Source organism: Balaenoptera borealis (assembly GCF_965194805.1).
Source record: "Balaenoptera borealis genome assembly, chromosome: 15".
Taxonomy (NCBI): Eukaryota; Metazoa; Chordata; class Mammalia; order Artiodactyla; family Balaenopteridae; genus Balaenoptera; species Balaenoptera borealis.
Window position 1 is genome coordinate 20263432 of NC_138871.1, and position 27305 is coordinate 20290736.

The 27305-nt window shown below is 37.4% G+C and overlaps 2 protein-coding genes and 1 long non-coding RNA gene across 5 annotated transcripts in view; 1 reads left to right on the top strand and 2 right to left on the bottom strand.

The window, feature by feature from the left end:
- Positions 1 to 27305, bottom strand: part of CTNNA2 (catenin alpha 2) — a 1192234-nt gene that overhangs the window by 1022196 nt on the left and 142733 nt on the right. For all 3 annotated transcript variants that reach the window (XM_082356061.1, XM_082356060.1, XM_082356062.1), the window contains exon 2: positions 16650 to 16756. In XM_082356061.1, coding sequence (XP_082212187.1) covers positions 16650 to 16751 — 102 coding nt within the window. In that variant the 5' untranslated portion in view covers positions 16752 to 16756. The remainder of the gene's footprint in view (positions 1 to 16649; positions 16757 to 27305) is intronic.
- Positions 1 to 27305, bottom strand: part of LOC309611507 (lithostathine) — a 1064255-nt gene that overhangs the window by 423840 nt on the left and 613110 nt on the right. The gene's annotated exons all lie outside the window — the stretch shown is intronic.
- The window catches only part of LOC309611515, a 1058387-nt gene that overhangs the window by 300603 nt on the left and 730479 nt on the right, over positions 1 to 27305 (top strand). The gene's annotated exons all lie outside the window — the stretch shown is intronic.

The following is a 27305-nucleotide window of genomic DNA, read 5'->3' on the forward strand; positions in this document are numbered from 1 at the left end:
GTAACTCACCCCTGGGTGGTCTACTTTGGACTTTTACATAAGTGAGAAATAAATATCTACTTTAAATAAGACTATTATTCTGGTGTCTCTTATAGCACTGAAGAAGTTAGTTTAGCTAACGCTCCTTGCTTTAACAAATATACTCAAAATTTTGGAGGCTTAACACAATAGAATTTTGAACATCAAGTCCAAAATGGATGACCCTTCCCATTCTATACCCAGGCCCACTGTTCAGAGTGGGTATTCCAAGCAGTGATTCAGAGTTCCAGCATCCTTCCATCTTCTGGTTCCACCAGCTTCCACATGTCGTTTCTACAGTCATTGGACTCACCTGTATCAAGCCTTAGAAAGAGGGCTTTACTGGGTCAGGACTGGGAGTGGCATGAATCTCTTCCACTCACATTCCATGGCTGCACCTCTCTACAAGTGAGGCTGGGGAGAATAGTCAAGTCTTGAGCACAGAGAGAAGAAGAAACAGGTGTGTAAACAGGTCCCTGGGATCTGCCATGACATTCAAATCATACTAGAGCTATTTTAAAGATATCTTAACAAGTAAACTTTTTAAAATTCTATTACCTAATATTTCTTACTTTCAAAGTTACCTCATCACCTTGCTACCCGGTTCAGTCTTGATGTAAAGAATTTTAAAGCAACATCTGAAATGCTCCTATATCAGCAGTTATTGAGTATCATCCATATGTGTGTGGTTAATCATCTGTGACAATCTTAACGGTGATGACAATTCCAGGAAGCACACACGAAGTACAATAACCAGATGCTAATGGTTTATGGGTATCCAAGAGAATAGGGAAAAACTGATAATAAATAGAATGAAGACAAAAATACAAATTACTATAGTAAAAACAGTCCATGAAGTCAAAATCAGTCATCTGCTATTAACAAACTCACTATCTATTGATATAGAGTACTTTAGAAAAGAGAATAAACTAAATTTGACTTCCTTTCAGTATTTATCTACCAAAGTGGTCTGATGTTAGCCACACTGAACAAGAAAATATTTTGCACAATTAAAATGTCGATTTTCTATGATGTTTAGCTATTTTAAATTTTGGAATACCTTATTAAACTACCTGCTTAATACCTGTGCCTGTTCTTTCTGAGGAAACACACTCATTGTAAAGGATAAAGTTTGGAAACCATTTAAAACTGTATGAGCCACCAAAATATTCCAAAGTTTTTAAAACTGGTGAAAATCATTTTTACCATGCTTGAATAAGTCAGCTTATGGGAATTTTGTCTCATTTCTTTATAAAATTCCCCTTGGGGATGAAAACAAGCTTGGAAAGTTTCTGTCAACAGTGTAAATTGAGAGTTCATGTTAAATTAGGCGTTGAAAACTGCAGTTTAGGATGGAATTACCATCTCAGCCATTACCACAGGGTTCCATAGTACATTTACAATAGCTATGTTTTGGATTAACATCATATTCAAGTACTTTCTACATTTTTTTTTTCATTTTTAAACTTAACTACCATGCTGCAGGAGATCTTAAAAAATCAAGCATATTTTCTACTTTCCCTTTATTTTTCAAAGCCCAGATAATAATATGGCAACAATTATCAATACTCATAGGATGATAAAGCACATAATCACCAGTAAGAAGACTGACCAGTAGAAATGACATTCTCCTAAGCTCATTAATCTTTTAAAATATACTTTTTAAAATTATTTTTTATTAAAGTATAGTTAATTTTCAATGTTGTGTTAGTCTCAAGTGTACAGCAAAGTTATTCAGTTATACATATACGTATATATGTATATACATATTCTTATATATATATTATTTTATATATATATATTATTTTTCAGATTCTTTTCCATTATACGTTATTACCAGATACTGAGTAGAGTTCCCTGTGCTATACAGCAGGTCCTTGTTGTTTACTTATTTTATATATAGTAGTGTGTATATGTTAATCCCAAACTCCTAATTTATCTCTCCCCACCCCTGCTAACCCCTTTGGTAACCATAAGTTTGTTTTCTATGTCTTTTGAGTCTATTTCTGTTTTGTAAATAAGTTCATTTGTATCAATTTTTTAGATTTCACATATAAGTGATATCATATGATATTTGCCTTTGTCTGGCTCACTTCACTTAGTATGATAATCTCTAGGTTCATCCATGTTGCTGCAAATGGCATTATTTCATTCTTTTTTGTCTCTGAGTAATATCTCATTGCATATATATACCACATCTTCTTCATCTATTCACATTTCGATGGACATTTATGTTGCTTCCATGTCTTGGCTATTATAAGTAGTGCTGCTATGAACACTGGTGTGCATGTATCTTTTTGAATTAGAGTTTTAAAAAACGTACTTTTAAAAGACCGTGTAACCTAACACATAATTACAATTGAGTTGCTCCAGAAAACTGTATCTTAGTTCTACTTAGCTTGGAGTCTTGCCTTAGTGAAGAGTGAGAGAGCAAAAGCAAGAGAGGAAGAAAGATTCTCATTAAGTATGGAGGGTACTTACTGTGTCAGCAAAGAAATCATCATTCTTCTAGTCACTCAATAAAAATTTATCAAATCACTATTGCATACCAGGCCAAGACAAGGATATACAGAGAATGAAATTTATGGTCTTGTGGGTAATTAAGACAACACACGCAAGCACGCATGCATACTAAAACACACACACACACACACACACACTAAAACCAGGAATTATAATACTGCAGGATGATACATGACAGGGGAAGTGAAGCATACTTTAGGAATACAGTGGAGACCTACCCCAGTTTTGTGGGTAAAAAAAAAGCTGAAGAAGGCAACCGCTAGGATAAGAACTGAAGGATGCCTGGGTGCCAGCCAGTCTAAAGGAAGAGAATTTCCAAGCACATGTGAAATGAGACACCACAGAGTTCTAGAGATTGAAAGAAGTTCTTTCTGGATTGAGGGTAGACATTCAGACAGAAGTGATAAGAAAAGGAGCAAACTGATAAATGAGAAAAGGTCTTACAGAAGCATTTGTACTTAATTTAAAGTGGTCAAAAATTGTTCTAGAAAACAGTACTGACAAACTCTGCTTATTCTTTCCTACACTGCTAATATAATCACTTGAGACATTATCTAGAATTTACAAATGAGCAATGAAATCAATTCTTGTTTCAGAACAATAAAACAACAACACATATTTTTGGTATAAGTATGTCTCAAATATTTCATGGGACATACTTATACTACACAATGATTTGTTGTTTATCTGAACTTCAAATTTACCTGGGTGCCCTGAATTTTTATTTATTAAATTTGGTAACCATGGCCAGCAGGCAGTCAAGGGAGAACTTATTAGGATAGTCAACTTAGTGGCACAAGACTGATAATGGCTGTGTATAGTACCTATATTCAAATGCCAGTTTGAATAATAGGAAGTTTGTAACATTTTGAGAAATTTTAATGAAGTTTGTTGTGTCCAGCATTATGTTTAAAGCCCACAAATCCCTTTGAACACTGATAATTAAGAGGGTGGGTTGAATTGAACATAAGGACAAGAAAAATTGGGCTTCCCTGGTGGCTCAGTGGTTAAGAATCCGCCTGCCAATGCAGGGGACACGGGTTCAAGCCCTGGTCCGGGAAGATCCCACATGCCGCGGAACAACTAAGCCCGTGCGCCACAACTACTGAGCCTGCGCTCTAGAGCCCGCGAGCCACAACTACTGAAGCCCGTGTGCCACAACTACTGAAGCCCACGCGCCTAGAGCCTGTGCTCTGCAACAAGAGAAGCCACCACAGTGAGAAGCCTGCGCCCCAGAACAAAGAGTAGCGCCCGCTCACTGCAACTAGAGAAAGCCCGCGTGCAGCAGCGAAGACGCAATGCAGCCAAAAATTAAATAAATGAATAAATAAATAAATTTATAAAAAAAAAAAGACAAGAAAAATAATTTTTCTAAAGAAAATATAAAAATTCATTTATTGGCAATGTGAAAGACATTAATTTTCTCTACATGTACATATACAAATATACATATGCAATATATATATTATACATGAGTACTATGCCTTTTACTATAAAGATAAAATATTACAAATTTCACTACAAAAAACCAAAACATTATTTCTTAATTTGGTCACTAGGTATCAAAACATTGATACATTCTTAAAAAGCTCATGAATATTTTCGTCCATGAAATCCCAAACAATTGTTATAGTTGTCAACATTTCATAAAACAACTACTGCAACATATAATTACGTTTCACTACTAACTAATTTTGCAAGAATGAGGCAGGCAAAGAATATATACACACTGCATTTCTTTTTAAGGAAGAGTATTTATTTAATTATCAACAAATATTTATCAACCATTTTCCAATTCAAAGGTAATGGGAATATATGTGTGAACCAGATTGACATCATCCCTGTCCTCATGGAGTTTTCCACCTAGTGAAGGAGTCAGGCAAAGCACACACAAAGAAACATGTAAGACAACTACAGATAGTGGTAAGTGCTCTGAAAGAAAGAAACAGATAAAGCATAAAGAAGGTGGGGAAAGAGTCATGTACTTTAAAAAAAAGAAAAAAGGGTAGTCAGGAAAGTCCTCTGTGACATCAGGGAAATGATTAGACAGGACCTGAAAGGTGCAAGGGATCCAGTCACAGCATTAGAAGGTTGGCATCATCCTATGCAGAGGAAGCAGCTTGTGCAAAGGCGCTGAGGCAAGAAAGAACTCAGTTCATCCAAGAAACTGAAAGAATGGCTCTGTGGCTTGAGCATGATGATTAAATGTCCACAAGGACTAGATGTAGTAGTTTGTAGTACTAGTTTGTAGCAGGGGGACAAGTAAAGACACGGTTAGAAGTTTTAATTTTATCCTAAAATGCAATGAAAACAAGGGCACAGTCTTAAGCAGGGGAACGATATGGTCAAATTATACACTGCTTTCAATGATCACTCTGATTGCTGTTAGAGTGTCAAGGAAGTGAGCAAAAGTGGGATTGGCAGATTATTCAGGAAGTGACTACATTGGTTGTGGTGAGAAAGGATTTGGGTTTGGAATCAGGACTTTAGCAGCAAGAGTTGAAGAGAGGTGGGCAGATCTGAGGAAAGACAAACCAGAGAGAATTCTTGGCTGTGAGAATGGGGCCGCTGTGAAAAGATATGAGCTGAAGATACAAATTTGAGTGTTGTCAGCATATTGATAATACCTAAGGCCGTAAGGATGGGCAGAATCACCTGGGGAGAGAATGCAGAAGAAAGAAAAGAAGAGTCCCAAGTCTAAACCCTGAAAAACAGAAACATTTAAAGCTGAGGTATGGAAACAAGGTAAAGCAAAGACAGAAGGCACAGCCACTGAAGCCAACATGTCTGTGTTACAAGAAGGACTGAGAGTTATGTCAGAATGAAAGAAAAATAGCTGGTTAGATTTTCCGTTAGTCTTCTTGGCTTTCTTCCTTCTTAATTGTGTGAAAACAAAGCTTACCTTTGTACTTTCAACAGGATGATGAGAAAGGGAAAAGCAGATGTGTTAACATGCCCCAATCCTTTATCTCAGATCTCTGGCAAGTTTTAATTAGTTTGCTAGTTGAGGGCTTCCTGAGTAAATGCAATTCTGTCGCTTCCTAGGCATTCTCATGCTGGGTGTAATGGATTTTTTGGTCTCCAGTTCAGATAACATTTCTATATTGTCCAAAATAGTTATAAGCAATTTTGTTAGTTAACCTCCTATAATTTCTCCCTTATATTTTTGAAACAGTATGCATAAGATTTCACTAATTGTCCTGTTTCAAGAACATAAACACTCATTATTCTTCTCTGATATTAATTTTTAAATTAGGTTTAAATTCCATTTTCCCATTTAAAATAGCTATATTCACTGAAATGGAAAAATACAAGAGAAAAAATACTATTAAGGCTTGAGGTTTTGCCAGACAAAATAAAAGAGTTACTGCTAAGTTTAGGTGTTCACACACACTGACCATTTAAGAGGAAAAGTGGGTTTTTAGTTTAACTTATTCATTTGAATGTTAAGGAATTTGTTTAGGTCATGTTTGCATCTCAGAAAACCGCTGGTTTGGGAAAGAATCAGCTGATGTAATCAAGAAAAGGAATGAATATCTGACTGTAAAACTATACTCGGTTATCTTCTGCTTGCTTCCTTTCCTCTGCCTGTTTAACTTGGGAATTCTCCCCTTCCCACACCTTCAATTTATTTCTTTACTCTCTTCCCTTTTCACTCTATACATTCTTGGTGGTTGATGTACTAGCAACTTCCACTTCAGTATTTTCAGCTAATGTATCCCTTAGGAGCTGCAGATCTACTCAGTCTGCTTAATTCACCTTAGGTCTTTTTTATTATGTGATCTAAGTCTCTCCTTTTTTCATCTGTAAATCAGAGAAAATAACATTGATTTTACCAAGTTGACTTAAGGAGTAATGAAAACTTCTGGAAATACCTAGCATAGTATCAGGCACCTAGTAACTACTCAAGAAACATTAGGGTCTTTCTCCCTTTTCTCATTAGAGGCTCTAGGTGATCTGTGATCTGTGCCATACAAATGAGAAGAGCTCCAACTAAGACCAGAGCAGTGAGGACTGTTCAAATAAAAGACAAGATTCTAATGAAAGTAATTTAGAAAGTTTAGTTCAGCAGCTTGGCCCACCCTTATGGTGAGCCTCAAATAATTACATGTAAGGGAAACCAGGATTGGTGATCTTAGGAAACCCCCCCAAGCCTCCTTTTTCCTTAGGAGCAAGAAATTAATAAGTTGAGGTAGTATGTAGAGCATTCATTTCATAGTACCTAAAACTTCTCTTTTATCCTCTACTAAATGGGATTTCTTTTATTAGCATTCATAAAACAATCACTGTGTTTAAACTAGAAATTTTCGAAAGTAAATATTTTGATGGAAAATAAGTTAGTTGTGTCATTCTTAATATAGTTAGCTTATATTTTACAACCATTACAATGTCTTACAACTTAACTTTCATTGTCCTGGGCTAATGAGAAGGGAACAGAGGTAGATGCTTCCTGTTAACTGTGAGTATATTTGTGGTAAAAAAAAGGTGAGGGCTTCCCTGGTGGCGCAGTGGTTGAGAATCTGCCTGCCAATGCAGGGGACACGGGTTCGGACCCTGGTCTGGGAAGATCCCACATGCCGAGGGGCAGCTAGGCCCGTGATCCACAACTACTGAGCCTGCGCGTCTGGAGCCTGTGCTCTGCAACAAGAGAGGCCACGATAGTGAGAGGTCCGTGCACCGCGATGAAGAGTGGCCCCCGCTTGCCGCAACTAGAGAAAGCCCTCGCACAGAAACGAAGACCCAACACACCCAAAAATAAATAAATAAATAAATAAATGAATTAAAAAAAAAAAAAAGGTGAAATGATGCCATGGTGCCCTCAATAGTTATGATTTGTAGTAGTTGGTCCTAAACGTGCACATGGTAGTGAGTGTTTACCAAACACAAGACATAGAGCTAAAGTAGTCACTACCACATCTATGTCATATGCAATGCTTTAATGTCAGCAGAACACCATCCATCAAATTAACGTTAATTTCAATTTTTTGTTTTTGTGTTTTTGGAACTTATTTTGTAAATTTCTTTATGAATAAAAATATATGCATACATAATTTCATGTTTGTAATACTACTTTAAGTCCATTCTGGGATTTGGAAGGATTTTTTTGGTTTTGATTTTGGTTTCGGGTTTAAAAGGACTCCACACATTACTCAAGTTTCAAAACTTGGCCAACACACCTGGCCTCATCTGGTGGCAGACATCAAAATTTAGAACATAATCCCAAAACAGAAATTAATCTAACTCCATACTATATACTACTTAATTAAATTCCTATTTCAGAAGTGACAAATACATATATATGCATCAGCATACAGTATTTGTTTTTCTCTCTCTGACTTACTTCACCCTGTATGACAGACTCTAGGTCCATCTACCGCAGGGGCGAAGTGAGAGTAGCATCAACATATATACACTACCGAATGTAAAATAATTAGCTAGTGGGAAGCAGCAGCATAGCACAGAGAGATCAGCTCGGTGCTTTGCGATGACCTAAAGGGGTGGGATAGGGAGGATGGGAGGGAGGCTGAAGAGGGAGGGGATAAGGGGACATATGTATGCATATGGCTGATTGCCTTTGGGGTACAACAGAAACAGGACTTCACAGTATTGTGAAGCAATTATACTCCAATAAAGATCTATTTAAAAAAAAAATGAAGTCGATATGTTATCAAGATCCAAAAAAAAAAAAAGTGACAAATACAATAACTGTCAAGAATTCTACCATATGACTTCAATTCAAAGAAGTACTTCCAACATAATTAACTACTTAAGGTTTATGTACCAAATGTAAAAAATAAGTGCAATTTAAGATATGTTAATATGGATGAAACCATATTTGTAAAACAATAAAAATATGGGAGACACAACAGGGAGGAGGTATGGGGATATATGTATATGTATAGCTGATTCACTTTGTTATAAAGCAGAAACTAACATACCATTGTAAAGCAATTATACTCCAATAAAGATGTTAAAAGAGTAAGAAATATATATATATAGACTTTCAATTAAATATTAATATACGTCTTAAAGGTAAATTTGCAAATCATAATCTCATTACTTGTATTCGAATCCTATTTTTAATACATGTTACTTTTTTCTTTAACAAGAAAAGGTACAGAGGTTTTAAATAAAGTTATGGTGTTTTAGTTCATTCATTCACCCAAAAAACTTCTATTAAAGACAGATAAACTGAAACATTTTTCAAAGCAAGAAAGATAGCATCCAAAAATTAAAATGGGAATTGGTATGAAAATAACTTAAAAACAAAAACAGAAAAATACTTGGAAACAGGTTAACCATACTATACCTAAATTTGATCAAATAAATAAACAAGCTTACTGGAGTTCCCATCATTTCCTTTTAGTACATCCTTTACAAAGATGAATGATCAACTTATTGTAAGGTTGTAGTATCACCATGGAAACCATCCAAATGTATTAATCTTTGAATCTCATGAATAAAACATGAATTATGGTAGTTTCAATAATGATATTTTCTGGACAGATGGAAAAAGGGTACACTGAGACTTCATTTTATACTTTGATTCTTTAGGTAAATTAATACATAAAATATTTTGTAAACAGTGTAAGAGAGAGTATGAAATAGCATAAAAAAGCACACACCGGCTTAATTCTCAGAAGTTACTTCATTTCTGAGTGTCAGCTTATTTCTGCAATCACTTTCAGCTTTAAATCTTCTGATTTTAAATTTAAATCTGATTCCCTGATTTTAAATGCACTGAAGAATTTAACTATTGTTGTGAGTCACACAGAGGTAACTCCTGTATAAGGATTTAACATCAAAACGGGGAGAAAATCAAGTATTTTTTAAAGTATAAAATTGAATTTCTTAATTTGGAAACAATATTTTAAGTATATGATGTTCTAATTATTTAGCTTTTGAGATAATTATTAACTTTTTGAGTAAAATTTTAAAAGACCTAACTATAGAAGGCACTAGAGCCTAACCTAATAGGGCCCGATGGACATTACTGAAAATAATACTGGAAATGATTAAAGAGAGCTCCTTTTCTCAGGAGGTTCTTGCCCCATCAGGCCAATTTAGAACAGCTCATTAAACATCAATGGTATTCTTTTATCAGATACTTAGGGCTATTTCTTAAGTTGCATATTCATCTTTTATAAGGAACAAAATTCCAGCAAATTTCAATCTGTCCTATTGTGATGGCCTGAGCTTCATTAGCTTACTGAAATGGTGAAGGCTGAATTTCCAATAATTTTAGAGGTTTCTGCTTTATTTACCTTTGATTAAAGGCAATACACAAATAATTCTTCAAAATCTACATTAAAATTCTTTTTTCTGAAGAAAATATCCAATGAAACCCTATTTTATAAATGGCACCCATTTTCTAATAACAATTAATTACTACAAAGTAAGCCATTACTATCAAGTAATAAAGCCATTACTATCAAGCCAGTACTACCAAGTAATAAAGAACATTGCATTAAGAGCAAACCGATAGTACTATGAGAATACTGTCAGGTACTTCACCAATCACTTCAACGCACAATCTCATGTACTACTTTAATAATCCCATGAGGTATCTATAGCTTACATATGAGGAGAGATTAAGTAACCTATTCAAGCTCTGATTCACAGTCAAGGCTTCCTGACTCCAAAGCTTGTGTATACATAATCACTACTTCAATGGTGTGCAAATAATTACAAAATTGCACATTAAAAATCTACAAGATTAATGTGCATTTCATATAGGTAAAATAATTGGCCTTATGTATTCTTTAATTACAAAGAGAATATTTTCCTGTTTTGATTTCTAGCTGTTTTGCATAGATAAAACTATTAATTTTTGTATATTTATTCTATATCTGGCCATCTAACCTTATTCTCATATTAATTTTAACAGTACAATAATATCATAAAAGGAATATTTTATCTGTCCTATTCCTATGTTTACAAGGTATATTCCTTTGTCTTAAAAGCTTGATCTTATTCCTATTTAGAGTATTTATTAGAAATGACTGCAAAATTCTGTCAAATGTCTTTTTAGTGTCTCAGGTTATAATCTATTGAGCCACTAAAATACTTTTATTTGTTTCCTGATAATAGACTATCATTATATTCCTTAAAAAGTCTTATTTTGTTATACATATGCTGAACTTTTGCTATACTGCTGTATGATACTTTCTATATTTTATGTAGGGTTTTTTTTTTTTGCATTTAAATTCAGAAATGAGATCGAACTATCACTGTCCTTTTTTTAGTTATTTTAAAGTGTCTTGAATTTTTAATATTAAAGTTATGATTCTTCAAGAATTATTGAGACACTGTTAATCTTTTTCTATGGTTGAAACAGAACTTTAAATGACAATGCAATTATCAGTTCTTTAAATATGTGATAATACTCAGCTAGGTATCCATCTGTTCTGGTGCTTTTTGATAATAGATCTTTAAACAGCTTTCCAATATTTATATGGCTTATTCTAGTTCTCCACTTCTTCTTAGATAAATTTTGGTTATTTCAATTTTTCTGGGAAGTTATTCCCTTCCTCTAGGTTTTCATGTTTCATAGGTATAGATTTGCAGGTAATATTCTACTATACTTCTTTTAATCTCTCTTGTTCCTAGAGTTCTTTCTGCTTTCCCTTTCATAATCTTATGTATACTTTCTCTATATATTTTCCATAATTTGTGCCCTGAAGAATTTATATTGGCCATTTCAAAGAAGAATCAAATTTTGAATTAATTTAACCCTTTTAACTTTTGTATTCTACTTTAGTGATTCCAGTTTTTATTGTTATTAAATTCTGATTTCCTAGTTTCTTTTGATGTTCTTTTTCTAATTTTTTTAAGACGAGTACTTAGTTTACTTTTATTTTTCTTTAATAAAAAAAGCATTTAAAGCTAAAATTCTGTACTAAGCACAGCTTTTACTGGGTATGTATATTTTGTTAAGAAGAGATCATCTTCTTCATTAACTCATATATAATTTGTAATTTCCCTTTGCTTTTAAGAGTTATCTGAGTGTGTTTTAATTTCCTAATAATTTTTTTACTTTCCTAATAAAGTTGCCTAATATAATTTTTCCATTTCCTAAAAAAGCTTAGTATCACAGAACATGGACTATTTTTTTTTTTCAGAGAAAGAAATGTTATTTTAATAGGATGAACAGAATTTGAGTACAAACAAGAGTAACATGCTAACATGTTAAGGTGTTCCCTGGGTTACAAAATATCAACATCCCCCAAGAAAAATACAGGCTAAGAGCATCTGCATGTGGATACTGGCTGTGTGACACAGACATTGAGCCTGTCAGAGCCTCACTTGCCTCATCTGGGAGAGAGAGAAGATGGCCAGAGAAGCTCCAAGTACGTAAACTATGAAGTGAATATGGCCTATTAAAGATCTTTACTTTCTTGAATTCATAAAAGTTCAGGCAAATTTTTCAAGGTCTAAAATTCCTAAGATGAATCTTTTCTCACTTGAAATTGCATGATTTCCATAATGTAAACATTTTCCAAAAGGAATCTTGACATTTCAGCATTGTAAATTATAAATGTGCCACCTCATATACATTCTGATACAAATGAGAAGTTTTGTTTACTACTTTAAATACTTATCAACAATAAATTCCTAATATTTTTCTTATGACAGTGAATGAATTTTATTGAGAACTCCTTAATTTCTGGTATTTATTTCATCCTTATCCAGCTTTATCAGAAACTGTAGGAAGGCTATGGGCATACTGTGTCACTGAATATAGCAATGAATTTTATTACATTAATAAAGAAGTTGTATGTGTGTGTTTGATTCATATGGGGCCTTTGTTTAGTTTAGTTTTCTCTCTCATTTCCACCTTTTGCTTTAAATGTTGAGCATGGAGTTTATATTTAACATTTTCTTATCTCTCCTTACTTATTCATATGTCCTCCAAAGGTTAACAATCACAACAGTCATTAAGATTTCATTCCAGGGGAGGGAATGGTGAATCTTGATAACACAGCCATAATATTATGGGGAAACAGTATCTAGAAAACCCTGTCATAAAAGTCACATTTTTTGAGAGAATCTTTTTGCTTTTTAAATCAGTGTAGGAACACTAGGAAGAAAAGTAAACCATTTAGATATTGGAAGATGTTGGTAGGTTGTTAAGACTAGTTATAGTGCTAAGTTACTGTGTGAAATTCATCAAGAGTTTTAAGTATTCTACTGTAATATGTGAACAAATATGAATTAGACAGTTAACTGTCTTTATTTTTAATAAATATTTTTAATGCATTACCTTTATCTGACAGAAGAATTCTAAATAATTGGACTGAAAGATATATGGAAAAAGACTACAATCTTTAACTGTAATCTTAGATGTGCTGTACTTTAGATAAGTCAAATACAAGAGCAAAAGTATAAAGGTATGAAAATTTTAAGAAATAAAAGACAGTTTATGTGTAATATTATGCTTGCCCATGCTGCATTCACTCATATCCTTCTCACTGACTTAAACAGTATTGGTGTATGGCTAGTATTAGCCTAATAATATAACCATCTCAAAAAGAAAAATGGAGACTACATTTAATCATTGCACCAGGCACTATGTTCTAATTATTGTTTCATTTCTTCCATATGATAAGGGTTAAATATATTGACATGTAATCTGAAGTGAAAATTCCAAGGCTAGGAAAATGCAATCTGCTTTTATAACTCAGCTGACAGAACTACATTTCAGAGCTGACCGACTCCAAAATATCTCCTAAACCAGTCTTTTTCAAGCTATCTATGATGAAAGGCCACATATTTGTTATTGCAAAAGTTCACAAACCAAAGTTTTTATAAAATACAACAAAATAGATAATTCAAAGGAAATTTAAAGATAAAATAACAAGGCCAAATTTTATCATTAGATACAACAGACATAAAATTACTCTATAAAACTGCCATAAATTTTTCAAAGCACTTACTCTCAATTTCTGTGCTTACTGCTGACCAATAACAAATAATTCATGGATCAGCCTTAGTCCATAGACCACAATCTCAGTAGTCAACATACTCCCAAATCTAAGAGTCTATCAGTATTAGGTGTTTCCTGAAGAAATTTGTATAGCACTAACAAGAATCGTGACCAAATGGAAAATGGGCATAAACCTAATGAAATGTTTCAACAATTACAAACAAACATGTCTACTTCCTAATCCTTAGAACTTGTGAATGTATTACCTTAAATGGCAAAAGGGACTCTGCAGACGTGATAAAGGTTAAAGATCTCAAGGTGGAAAGATGATTTTAGAATATCTGGGTGGCCCCAATATAACCACAGGGGTTCTTATAAAAGAGAGGCAGAAGGAGATGTGATGGTAGAAGCTGAAGTCAGAGGGAGGGGTTTGAAGGTGCTATTCTGCTGGCTTTAATGATGGATGAAAATACCATAACCAAGGATACAGGTGTACTCTGGACACTAAAAGAGGGAAGGAACTTCTTCCTTAAGGAGAACGGCCCTACCAACACCTTGATCTTAGGACCTCTGACCCCTAGAATTGTATGATAATAAATGGGCATTGTTTTAAGCTACTAAGATTGTGGTAATTTGTTATAGTAGGAATTGGAAACATACAGACATAAAGATTTTGGTTCTGGGAAGTAGGGTGCTGCTATAACAAATACCTGAAAAATGGGGAAATGGTTTTGGAATTGACAGTGGGCAGAGGCTGGAAAAATTTAGAGGAGCATGATAGAAAAAGCCTAGATTACCTTGAATGGACAGTAAAAATATGTATGTTAAAAGCCCTGCTGGTGAGGGCTCAGAAGGAAATGAGGAACTTGTTATTGGAAGTTGGAGGAAAAAGAATATTTGCTATAGAGTGGCAGAAAGCTTAGCTGAATTACTCCCTATAATTACGTAGAAATCAGAATTATAAGTGATGAACTTGGATATTTAGCTGAGGAGATTTCCAAGCAAAGTGCTGAAGGAGTGGCCTGGTTTCCTCTTCTTGCTTATAGCAAAGTGTCAGAGGAAAGAAACAAATTGAGTTAAGAATTATTAAGCTGAAAGGAACCAGGACCCAATGATTTGGAAACTTCTTGGCCTATGCAGATTGCAAGAGGTGCTAAAATTAGAGGTCTCACTTTCAGGAAAGTGTGGCTCTGGAGAAAAAGTCAATCGTGTGTCTGGACAACCTTTGGTTAGTGCCTTGGAAGGATTAAAACCTCAGAATGTTCATTCACGCAGGGAGCTCTTGCAGAGATTAGGCATGGGATTCATGGACACCCTCAGTCATTTCCACAGAGGCCAAAAATGGAGATGAGATTATCCAGGAAAGACCTGTGAAGCAGCCTGTTTTCTAATAGAGAAAACCCCAGAGATTTACAAAAGAGAACCACAAGTTTCTCAAGAATGTTACATCAGTAGAAACACTGCCAATCTGGACTAAAAAAAAAACCAGAGAAAGATGAAATTCAGAAAGGCTGTGTACTCTCAAAATTATACAGGCAAAAAATATCCAGGTGAAAATATGTGATATCTTTCATGAAAAAAGAATAATGATTCTTAGGGTGAAGAACCAGGCCCAGAGGGCAGAGCCTTGAGCCACAGAGGATTATTACCAGGCTATGAAATATAACTGAGTTTGCCTAGTTGGATTTCTAAATTGCTTGAGACTGGTAACCCATTTTTTTCTTCCACATTCTCCCTTTTTAAATGAAAATATCTGTAACTGTTAACTTACGCCTGTCCCACCAATGCATTTTGAGAGCATATAATTTGTCCTCTAATTTCACTGGTACACAGATGGAGAGAAATTTTGCTTGAGGATGGATTATAACTAGAACCTTACTCATACCTAATTGAGATGATTTAGATGATGAGATTTGGAATTTTTAAGCTGATCAATTTTAGATGAGATTTTGGTCTTGAGATGATACTATAGAGTTGAGACTTTTGAGGATCTGGGATGTGGTGAATGTGTTTTGTGTGGGAAGGATGTGAATTTGGGGCGGTGGCCAGAGGGCAGACTATGGTAAACTGAACAATGACCCCCCCCCCCAAAGAAGACGTCCGTGTTTTAATCCCTGGAAACTGAACATGCTACCTAAAATGGCAAGAGAGACTTTTCACATGTGATTTGGTCATAGATCTTGAGATGAGAAGATTATTCCAGAGAATCTGAGTGGGCCCAATGTAGTCATAAGGGTCCTTATAAGAGGGAGACAGGATAAGATATGAGGACAGGAGCAGGGGTCAGAGTCAGAGAGAGATTCGAAGATGCTACATTGCTGGCTTTCGATATGGAGGAAGGGGCCAAAGAAGAGAGAGGCCTTTAGAACATGGAAAAGGCAAAGAAATAGATTTTCTGCTAGAGCATCCAGAAGGAATGCAGCTCTGCCAATACCCTGACGTTAGGACCTCTGACCTCTAGAACCATAAGATAATAAATTTGTGATGCTGTAAGCCACTAAGATTACAGTAATTTACTATAGCAGCTAGAGAAAACCAGTATGTGGCCTCTACTTAACTTGACATAGTATCTCTCTACAAATATACCATTAAAATCTTGAATTTTCACATTCCATGAAATTTAGTTAATATAGCAAATGATATGCTTCACAAGACACAAAAATTAATTTTTAAAATTTAAAAATCCAAAGGATATTTTTTCTGTTAACAGTCCTCTTGTGGAAATGTGACAACATAAAAATGGAACATTTCATCATTTTGACATGATGAATTTTCCCTTGTAAACTAAAGAAAACGTAATTCAATAAATATACTTTGCTCTTAAATAGTCAATATCATTCTTCCTAACTGCATTAGCATCTAAAAGTAAGCTAGGAATGATTTATTTAGACTTTGAATCCATTACTGCAAATGAGAGTCCCCTTCACCAAAGCCCCCTCTTTAATTACCACATCTACTTAATTTCAAAAATCATATGAAGAGTTTTTTAAAAAGCACTCCAAATCTTATAGGGCAAAAAACAAAAACAAAAAACTGTCCACAGTTCAAGCAGGAATATTCAGTAACTAGCCTTATGGAATGATTTATTCACATTTAAGGTTTTCTAAATTCTTTGGAAAGTCATGATACAATTCCAACAGAAATATACACATGTAACAAAGTATTTCAAAGCATCTCTTACCTGTGTAACAAGTGGCTCCAAAAGTCTCTCCACTGTTAGAGTCCGTATTTCCAAACTTTTGGGGTCCCATTTTAATATGATAGGTGAAGTTGCCGAAGTCATGCTCCCTACAGAAACACACATAATCCATTAGAAATAATGATCACAGAAATAATCTGTTACCTTGTGGGTTCAAAATGAATAAGTCACCAAAACTTAGAGCATACTTGAAAATTATCTGTCTGGTCCAACCTTATAAAGTTAGAGATGGGGAAATCAGAAGCAGAACTATGTGAGGTAGTGATGTTGGGTTCAGACAGAAAATGGATATTTCCTGAGGGCACCTGTATACATCAGACAAACTCTTGGTACCCAATTGACACTGAAATATTTCACTCACTCAGTGTTTAGTACACATATCCACCTGCTATATGCTGGGAAAGACTTGGACCTTGCCCTCGAGTAGCTGATAGTTTCAATGTAGAGGTCGGCCACAATTATGCCTCAATGTGACCTGTTCTGTGACCAAGGAATACAGAGAGGGCCACAGGAGAACTGAGGAAAGGACACCAAAGTCAGTCTGGGGAGATCAACAAAGACTTTCAGGAAGCACAGTAAACCCATCACGACCACTGGATGAGGGACCCTAGGTCCTAAGGAAAGGCTTGCTTCTTTGTTTTTTTTTCACATCAGAATTGACCACTGAGGAGACTATGCTCCCTGGGAGAGCTGAGTTTCATTCTCTTAATCAGGAAAGTTATCTTGCAAAATGAGTGGCAGTGATTCTGAAAATTAGCTTGCTGCTATTTACATGCTGATTACTCACTGCATTTACACTCTTGTCCCATAAAGTGAGTGTCTGATAAGGTTATTTATTGCATTCTAGCACAGTCCTCTCCTACCTAAGAACCACGGGTGTGCAGGTAGCAACCTCACACGTATCAGGCACACAATATTGTCCTGGACTCAATAGAGTACATTAGACATTCTGCCAGGGGTGTGTTTCTCACTGAGAAACTGAATGCTCTTTACTGAATATATTTTGACAACTACCCACCGGACAAGCAACCTTAGATGGTACAAACTGAATCTGAATCACTTGCTTTAATACCATCATAAATCAAACTGTTCATAGCTGTCCTCTTCTTTTGAATCAATGTCCCCACTCAATTCCACTCTTATAAATCAATAGAGATGATTATTTCTATTAGAATTAATACTAAAAATAAGGTCTATCACAATAGACACATGTCTCTTTACTGACCTGCTAAAGCTAGTCCTTTTGCAAACATTCCCAACAAATTTGCTTCAGGAAAAAAAAAAAAAAAAGGCGAAGACACAGTGTGCTGGTATTTTACCTCTCTCTAAATGCCATATTTTAAATAAACTAAGCATAGCAATCCAACCATATAGACCGATTTAGATTTGGGTTCTTTCACAACAACAATAGTTGGCACGGATATGCTGCCTGTACTCCAAAAACCTAAAAGCACTTTACACATTTCCCATTCACACCACCAACTGCCACATAGCAGCTCTGACATGCCCAGAATTCTGCTGCTGCAGCACACCTTCCTGGGCTGTAGAAGGATGAAAACACCAGATGCTTTCTATCCACACAGGAAACCTTCATCCCTGCCGAAGCCAGCCCTACCTAAGTAACCCAGTACTTAGGACACATGATTGCAAGTCTCTGAGAAGTTCCCCGAAAACCTCTTTCCAGCTCTGATGGAATAATGAATGGCATAATAATGATGATGCACACGGAGGTCCTGTAGGAAAAGATAACTAGTAGTGGAGTAGCGAAGTCATTTTAAGACCATAGTGAAAGGTACTGAGTGGGACTGTGCAGAGAATCACCACTATTACACGGGCACACTTGTTCATCTAAGCTGGTGGACCAAGGAAGGCACACAACATCTTTAGGCATGTTCCAATATATTATTGTAAAGAAATGGCACTCAAAAAATGCTGAAGTGAGAAACAAAAATGCTGAGGTACTCACATTAGAGACACTAACCTAGCATGCATGAAGCAAAAATGGGAGATATTGAACAAAGACCTCAAGCCAACTGTGAGCCAAGAAGCAGAGTTAGATGGAGTGGAGCCTTGGATCCTGAAGGTCAGAGGGCTTATAAATCTAAAACTGAAAGGACAAGAGTGACTGAGCAAATCACTGGACTTAAATTTATTACTTTGGGGAGCAATCTTTCAGCCACTTCTTTTGACACAGGTAAAATTCAAGTGCAAAAGGCAAGGATAGTCTATATGGTATTAATCTGTTGAAGGGAAAAACCTAGTCATAGAAACCACACATTCTTCTGTGTGAAACAAGCAAATCAACTCAAATAAGAAGGCAAGAGGACAAATGAAGTGTGCAGTCACACACACCAGCCTCTCATGTTCCAAAGGAACATGTCTCAAATCCATACTATGCATCCGTACAATTCATGCAGACTGTTTTGCCCACAAAAGAGATTCTATGTAAAGAAAATATATCTTTTTATTCAATGATTAAAATTCAAAGAAAAAAATTACATATTCTACTTGCTTTGGTTAGGGAAACTTAGACTATTGACTAGACACAAAGAGTGAAAAACAGGAGTTGTAAAAAACAAATGACAACAGGGCTGTCCTCATCCATACATCACAATTTTACAAGCCCAAGAACAAGTTCTTAGCAATTTACTTAATCTCTGAGAAGATATGCTCCTCGAAAAGTATCAAATTGCATACACATGAAAGGTGATAAAACAACCTATATGGTAATAACTTAGATAATTTCAGACTCTCTCCATGGGGGTATGGAAGAGGCATGGGTCAAGGTGCTAGCAGCCACTCATCACTCACAACAAAAAAGCAAAACCTGACAAAAAAGACTAACAGTGTAAAACAAGCTCCCTTATGAGCAGCCAAGGGTCATGTGCTTTGCTAATTTAGACAGTGTCCTGATAAACAGAAAATCTCTCAAGGTACCTATCCCAAGGAGTGCCTTCAAATGACAAATATGTTAATGCAATGCATAATTCACTGCAGAAATTCCCCATTGCCAGATGTTCCTGGAACAAATGTCTTTTTTTTTTTTTTTAACATCTTTATTGAAGTATAATTGCATTACAATGGTGTGTTAGTTTCTGCTTTAAAACAAAGTGAATCAGTTATACATATACATATGTTCGCATATCTCTTCCCTCTTGCATCTCCCTCCCTCCCACCCTCCCTATCCCACCCCTCTAGGTGGTCACAAAGCACCGAGCTGATCTCCCTGTGCTATGCGGCTGCTTCCCACTAGCTATCTATTTTACATTTGGTAGTGTATCTATGTCCATGAAACTCTCTCACCCTGTCACATCTCACCCCTCCCCCTCCCCATATCCTCAAGTCCATTCTTTAATAGGTCTGTGTCTTTATTCCCATCTTGCCACTAGGTTCTTCATGTCCTTTTTTTTTTATTTTTTCCTTAGATTCCATATATATGTGTTAGCATACTGTATTTGTTTTTCTCTTTCTGACTTACTTCACTCTGTATGACAGACTCTAACTCCATCCACCTCATTACAAATACCTCCATTTCATTTCTTTTTATGGCTGAGTAATATTCCATTGTATATATGTGCCACATCTTCTTTATCCATTCATCCGATGATGGACACTCTGGTTGTTTCCATGTCCTGGCTATTGTAAATAGATCTGCAATGAACATTTTGGTACATGACTCTTTTTGAATTATGGTTTTCTCAGGGTATATGCCCAGTAGTGGGATTGCTGGGTCGTATGGTAGTTCTATTTTTAGTTTTTTAAGGAACCTCCATACTGTTCTCCATAGTGGCTGTATCAATTTACATTCCCACCAACAGTGCAAGAGTGTTCCCTTTTCTCCACACCCTCTCCAGCATTTATTGTTTCTAGATTTTTTGATGATGGCTGTTCTGACCGGTGTGAGATGATACCTCATTGTAGTTTTGATTTGCATTTCTCTAATGATTAAGGATGTTGAGCATTCTTTCATGTGTCTGTTGGCCATCTGTATATCTTATTTGGAGAAATGTCTATTTAGGTCTTCTGCCCATTTTTGGATTGGGTTGTTTGTTTTTTTGTTATTGAGCTGCACGAGCTGCTTGTAAATCTTGGAGATTAATCCTTTGTCAGTTGCTTCATTTGCAAATATTTTCTCCCATTCTGAGGGTTGTCTTTTGGTCTTGTTTATGGTTTCCTTTGCTGTGCAAAAGCTTTTAAGTTTCATTAGGTCCCATTTGTTTATTTGTGTTTTTATTTCCATTTCTCTAGGAGCTGGGTCAAAAAGGATCTTGCTGCGATTTATGTCATAGAGTGTTCTGCCTATGTTTTCCTCTAAGAGTTTGATAGTGTCTGGCTTAAAATTTAGGTCTTTAATCCATTTTGAGTTTATTTTTGTGTATGGTGTCAGGGAGTGTTCTAGTTTCATACTTTTAAATGTACCTGTCCAATTTTCCCAGCACCAATTATTGAAGAGGCTGTCTTTTCTCCACTGTATATGCTTGCTTCCTTTATCAAAGATAAGGTGACCATATGTGCGTGGGTTTATCTCCGGGCTTTCTATCCTGTTCCATTGATCTATATTTCTGTTTTTGTGCCAGTACCAAACTGTCTTGATTACTGTAGCTTTGTAATATAGTCTGAAGTCAGGGAGCCTGATTCCTCCAGCTCCATTTTTCGTTCTCAAGATTGCTTTGGCTATTCGGGGTCTTTTGTGTCTCCATACAAATTGTGAAATTTTTTGTTCTAGTTCTGTGAAAAATGCCAGTGGTAGTTTGATAGGGATTGCATTGAATCTGTAGATTGCTTTGGGTAGTAGAGTCATTTTCACAATGTTGATTCTTCCAATCCAAGAACATGGTCTATCTCTCCATCTATTTGTATCATCTTTAATTTCTTTCATCAGTGTCCTATAATTTTCTGCATACAGGTCTTTTGTCTCCTTAGGTAGGTTTATTCCTAGATATTTTATTCTTTTTGTTGCAATGGTAAACGGGAGTGTTTTCTTAATTTCACTTTCAGATTTTTCATCATTAGTATATAGGAATGCAAGAGATTTCTGTGCATTAATTTTGTATCCTGCTACTTTACCAAATTCATTGATTAGCTCTAGTAGTTTTCTGGTGGCAGTTTTAGGATTCTCTATGTATAGTATCGTGTCATCTGCAAACAGTGACAGCTTTACTTCTTTTCCCATTTGGATTCCTTTTATTTCTTTTTCTTCTCTGATTGCTGTGGCTAACACTTCCAAAACTATGTTGAATAATAGTGGTGAGAGTGGGCAACCTTGTCTTGTTCCTGATCTTAGTGGAAATGGTTTCAGTTTTTCACCATTGAGGACAAGGTTGGCTGTGGGTTTGTCATATATGGCCTTTATTATGTTGAGGAAAGTCCCCTTTATGCCTACTTTCTGCAGGGCTTTTATCATAAATGGGTGTTGAATTTTGTCGAAAGCTTTCTCTGCATCTATTGAGATGATCATATGGTTTTTCTCCTTCAATTTGTTAATATGATGTATCACGTTGATTGATTTGCGTATATTGAAGAATCCTTGCATTCCTGGAATAAACCCCACTTGATCATGGTGTATAATCCTTTTAATATGCTGTTGGATTCTGTTTGCGAGTATTTTGTTGAGGATTTTTGCATCTATGTTCATCAGTGATATTGGCCTGTAGTTTTCTTTCTTTGTGACATCTTTGTCTGGTTTTGGTATCAGGGTGATGGTGGCCTCGTAGAATGAGTTGGGGAGTGTTCCTCCCTCTGCAATATTTTGGAAGTGTTTGAGAAGGATAGGTGTTAGCTCTTCTCTAAATGTTTGATAGAATTCGCCTGTGAAGCCATCTGGTCCTGGGCTTTTGTTTGTTGGAAGATTTTTAATCACAGTTTCAATTTCATTGCTTGTGATTGGTCTCTTCATATTTTCTATTTCTTCCTGGTTCAGTCTCGGTAGGTTGTGCATTTCTAAGAATCTGTCCATTTCTTCCAAGTTGTCCATTTTATTGGCATAGAGTTGCTTGTAGTAATCTCTCATGATCTTTTGTATTTCTGCAGTGTCAGTGGTTACTTCTCCTTTTTCATTTCTAATTCTATTGATTTGAGTCTTCTCCCTTTTTCTCTTGATGAGTCTGGCTAATGGTTTGTCAATTTGGTTTATCTTCTCAAAGAACCAGCTTTTAGTTTCATTGATTTTTGCTATTGTTTCCTTCATTTCTTTTTCATTTATTTCTGATCTGATCTTTAAGATTTCTTTCATTCTGCTAGCTTTGGGGGTTTTTTGCTCTTCTTTCTCTAATTGCTTTAGGTGCAAGGTTAGGTTGTTTATTCGAGATGTTTCCTGTTTCTTAATGTAGGCTCGTATTGCTATAAACTTCCCTCGTAGAACTGCTTTTGCTGCATCCCATAGGTTTTGGGTCATCGTGTCTCCATTGTCATTTGTTTCTAGGTATTTTTTGATTTCCCCTTTGATTTCTTCAGTGATCACTTCGTTATTAAGTAGTGTATTGTGTAGACTCCATGTGTTTGTATTTTTTACAGATCTTTTCCTGTAATTGATATCTAGTCTCATAGCGTTGTGGTCGGAAAAGATACTTGATACGATTTCGATTTTCTTAAATTTACCAAGGCTTGATTTGTGACCCAAGATATGATCTATCCTGGAGAATGTTCCATGAGCACTTGAGAAAAATGTGTATTCTGTTGTTTTTGGGTGGAATGTCCTATAAATATCAATTAAGTCCATCTTGTTTAATGTATCATTTAAAGCTTGTGTTTCCTTATTTATTTTCATTTTGGATGATCTGTCCATTGGTGAAAGTGGGGTGTTAAGTCCCCTACTATGATTGTGTTGCTGTCGATTTCCCCTTTTATGGCTGTTAGTATTTGCCTTATGTATTGAGGTGCTCCTATGTTGGGTGCATAAATATTTACAATTGTTATACCTTCCTCTTGGATCGATCCCTTGATCATTATATAGTGTCCTTCTTTGTCTCTTGTAATAGTCTTTGTTTTAAAGTCTATTTTGTCTGATATGAGAATTGCTACTCCAGTTTTTTTTGATTTCCATTTGCATTGAATATCTTTTTCCATCCCCTCACTTTCAGTCTGTATGTGTCTCTAGGTCTGAAGTGGGTCTCTTGTAGACAGCATATATATGGGTCTTGTTTTTGTATCGATTCAGCCAGTCTGTATCTTTTGGTGGGAGCATTTAATCCATTTACATTCAAGGTAATTATCGATATGTATGTTCCTATTTCCATTTTCTTAAATGTTTTGTGTTTGTTATTGTAGGTGTTTTCCTTCTCTTGTGTTTCTTGCCTAGAGAAGTTCCTTTAGCTTTTGTTGTAAAGCTGGTTTGGTGGTGCTGAACTCTCTCAGCTTTTGCTTGTCTGTAAAGGTTTTAATTTCTCCATCAAATCTGAATGAGATCCTTGCTGGGTAGAGTAACCTTGGTTGTAGGTTTTTCCCCTTCATGACTTTAAGTATATCCTGCCACTCCCTTCTGGCTTGCAGAGTTTCTGCTGAAAGATCAGCTGTTAACCTTATGGGGATTCCCTTGTGTGTTATTTGTTGTTTTTCCCTTGCTGCTTTTAATATGTTTTCTTTATATTTAATTTTTGATAGTTTGATTAATATGTGTCTTGGCATGTTTCTCCTTGGATTTATCCTGTATGGGACTCTCTGTGCTTCCAGGACTTGATTAACTATTTCCTTTCCCATATTAGGGAAGTTTTCAACTATAATCTCTTCAAATATTTTCTCAGTCCCTTTCTTTTTCTCTTCTTCTTCTGGGACCCCTATAATTCGAATGTTGGTGCGTTTAATGTTGTCCCAGAGGTCTCTGAGACTGTCCTCAGTTCTTTTCATTCTTTTTTCTTTATTCTGCTCTGCGGTAGTTATTTCCACTATTTTATCTTCCAGGTCACTTATCCGTTCTTCTGCCTCAGTTATTCTGCTATTGATCCCATCTAGAGTATTTTTAATTTCATTTATTGTGTTTTTCATCGTTGCTTGGTTCCTCTTCAGTTCTTCTACATCCTTGTTAAATGTATCTTGCATTTTGTCTATTCTATTTCCAAGATTTTGGATCATCTTTACTATCATTATTCTGAATTATTTTTCAGGTAGATTGCCTATTTCCTCTTCATTTTTTAGGGCTGGTGTGTTTTGACCCTGCTCCTTCACCTGCTGTGTGTTTTTTTGTCTTCTCATTTTGCTTATCTTACTGTGTTTGGGGTCTCCTTTTCACAGGCTGCAGGTTCTTAGTTCCCGTTGTTTTTGGTATCTGTCCCCAGTGGCTAAGGTTGGTTCAGTGGGTTGTGTAGGCTTCCTGGTGGAGGTGACTAGTGCCTGTGTTCTGGTGGATGAGGTTGGATCTTGTCTTTCTGGTGGGCACATCCACGTCTGGTGGTGTGTTTTGGGGCATCTGTGGCGTTATTATGATTTTAGGCACCCTCTCTGCTAATGGATGGGGCTATGTTCCTGTCTTGCTAGTTGTTTGGCATAGGGTGTCCAGCACTGTAGCTTGCTGGTCATTGAGTGAAGCTGGGTCTTGATGTTGAGATGGACATCTGTGAGAGATTTTCGCCGTTTGGTATTACATGGAGCTGGGAGGTCTCTTGTGGACCAGTGTCCTGAAGTTGGCTCTCCCACCTCAGAGGCACAGCCCTGATGCCTGGCTGGAGCACCAAGAGCCTTTCATCCACATAGCAAGAAGCATACACATATCCACTCACAAAAAAAGGAAAAGGGGAAAAATTAATATATCCTGCTCCCAAAGTCCACCTCTTGAATTTGGGATGATTCCTTGTCTATTCAGGTATTCAACAGATGCAGGCACATCAAGTTGTTTGTGGAGCTTTAATCCACTGCTTCTGAGGCTGCTGGGAGAGATTTCCCTTTCTCTTCTTTGTTCGTACAGCTCCCAGGGTTCAGCTTTGGATTTGGACCCGCCTCTGCATGTAGGTCGCCTGAGGACGTCCGTTCCCCACCCAGACAGAATGGGGTTAAAGGAGCAGCTGCTTCGGGGGCTCTGGCTCACTCAGGCCGGGGGGAGGGAGGGGTACGGATGTGGGGCGAGCCTGTGGCGGCAGAGGCCGGTGTGACGTTGCAGCAGCCTGAGGCGCGCTGTGCGTTCTCCCGGGGAATTTGTCCCCAGACCACGGGAGCCCAGCAGCGGAGAGCTGCACTGGCTCCCAGGAGGGGCGGTGTGGAGAGTGACCTGCGCTCGCACAGAGGCTTCTTGGTGGTGGCAGCAGCAGCCCTAGCGTCTCCTGCCCACCTCTGGGGTCCGCGCTGATAGCCACGGCTCGCGCCCGCCTCTGGGGTCCGCGCTGATAGCCACTGCTAGCACCCGTCTCTGGAGTTCATTTAGGCGGTGCTCTGAATCCCCTCTCCTTGCGCGCCGCAAAACAAAGAGGCAAGAAAAAGTCTCTTGCCTCTTCGGCGGCTGTAGACTTTTTCTCGGGCTCCCTCCCAGCTAGCTGTGGCGCACTAGCCCCCCTCAGGCTGTGTCACGCCGCCAGCCCCAGTCCTCTCCCTGCGATCCGACGGAAGCCCGAGCCTCGGCTCCAAGCCCCCGCCCACCCCGGCGGGTGAGCAGACAAGCCTCTCGGGCTGGTGAGTGCTGCTCGGCGCCTAGCCTCTGTGCGGGAATCTCTCCGTTTTTCCCTCTGTGCCCCTGTTGCTGTGGGATCCGTGCTGATAGCCGCGTCTCGCGCCTGTTTCTGGAGTTCGTTAAGACGGCGCTCTGAATCCCCTCTCCTTGCGTGCCGTGAAACAAAGAGGCAAGAAAAAGTCTCTTGCCTCTTCAGCAGCTGCAGACTTTTTCCCAGACTCCCTCCCGGCTAGCACCGAAGCCCGAGCCTCAGCTCCCAGCCCCCGCCCGCCCCGGAGGCTGAGCAGACAAGCCTCTTGGGCTGGTGAGTGCTGGTCAGCACCGATCCTCCGTGAGGGAATCTCTCCGCTTTGCCCTCCGCACCCCTGTGGCTGCGCTCTCCTCCGTGGCTCTGAAGCTTCCCCCCTCTGCCACCTGCAGTCTCTGCCCATGAAGGGGCTTCCTAGTGTGTGGAAACCTTTCCTCCTTCACGGCTCCCTCTCACTGGCGCAGGTCCCGTCCCTATTCTTTTGTCTCTGTTATTTCTTTTTTCTTTTGCCCTACCCAAGTACGTGGGGATTTTCTTGCCTTTTGGGAGGTCTGACGTCTTCTGCCAGCGTTCAGTAGGTGTTCTGTAGGAGCAGTTCCATGTGTAGATGTGTTTCTACTGTATCTGTGGGAAGGAAGTTGATCCCCACGTCTTACTCTTCCGCCATCTTGCTCCTCCCTCGGAACAAATGTCTTTGAGCCCTCTGCCTCAACCTTCTAAGTTCTCACCATTCCTTCTACTGTTCTTTTGCAAAACAATGGTCCAGGATGTTGTTTAGTTGCCCAGGAGGCCACCCAAACTTGCCTTCCCTCCAAAGGACTCCAGCTTCAGGTTCCCTTCATGAATTTCTCTTTTCACCAATCCTGAGCACTACTGCCAACAAACTCTGTGAGGCTTTCTTGGAAGACAAGCTAGCTTTGGTTGATAGGCAAATTCATGAGAAGTTAATGACTAATAGTGGGTTTATTCACCTATCTCCATATGTATGATATTGAGTCAGCTACTTAACCTAAGCTTC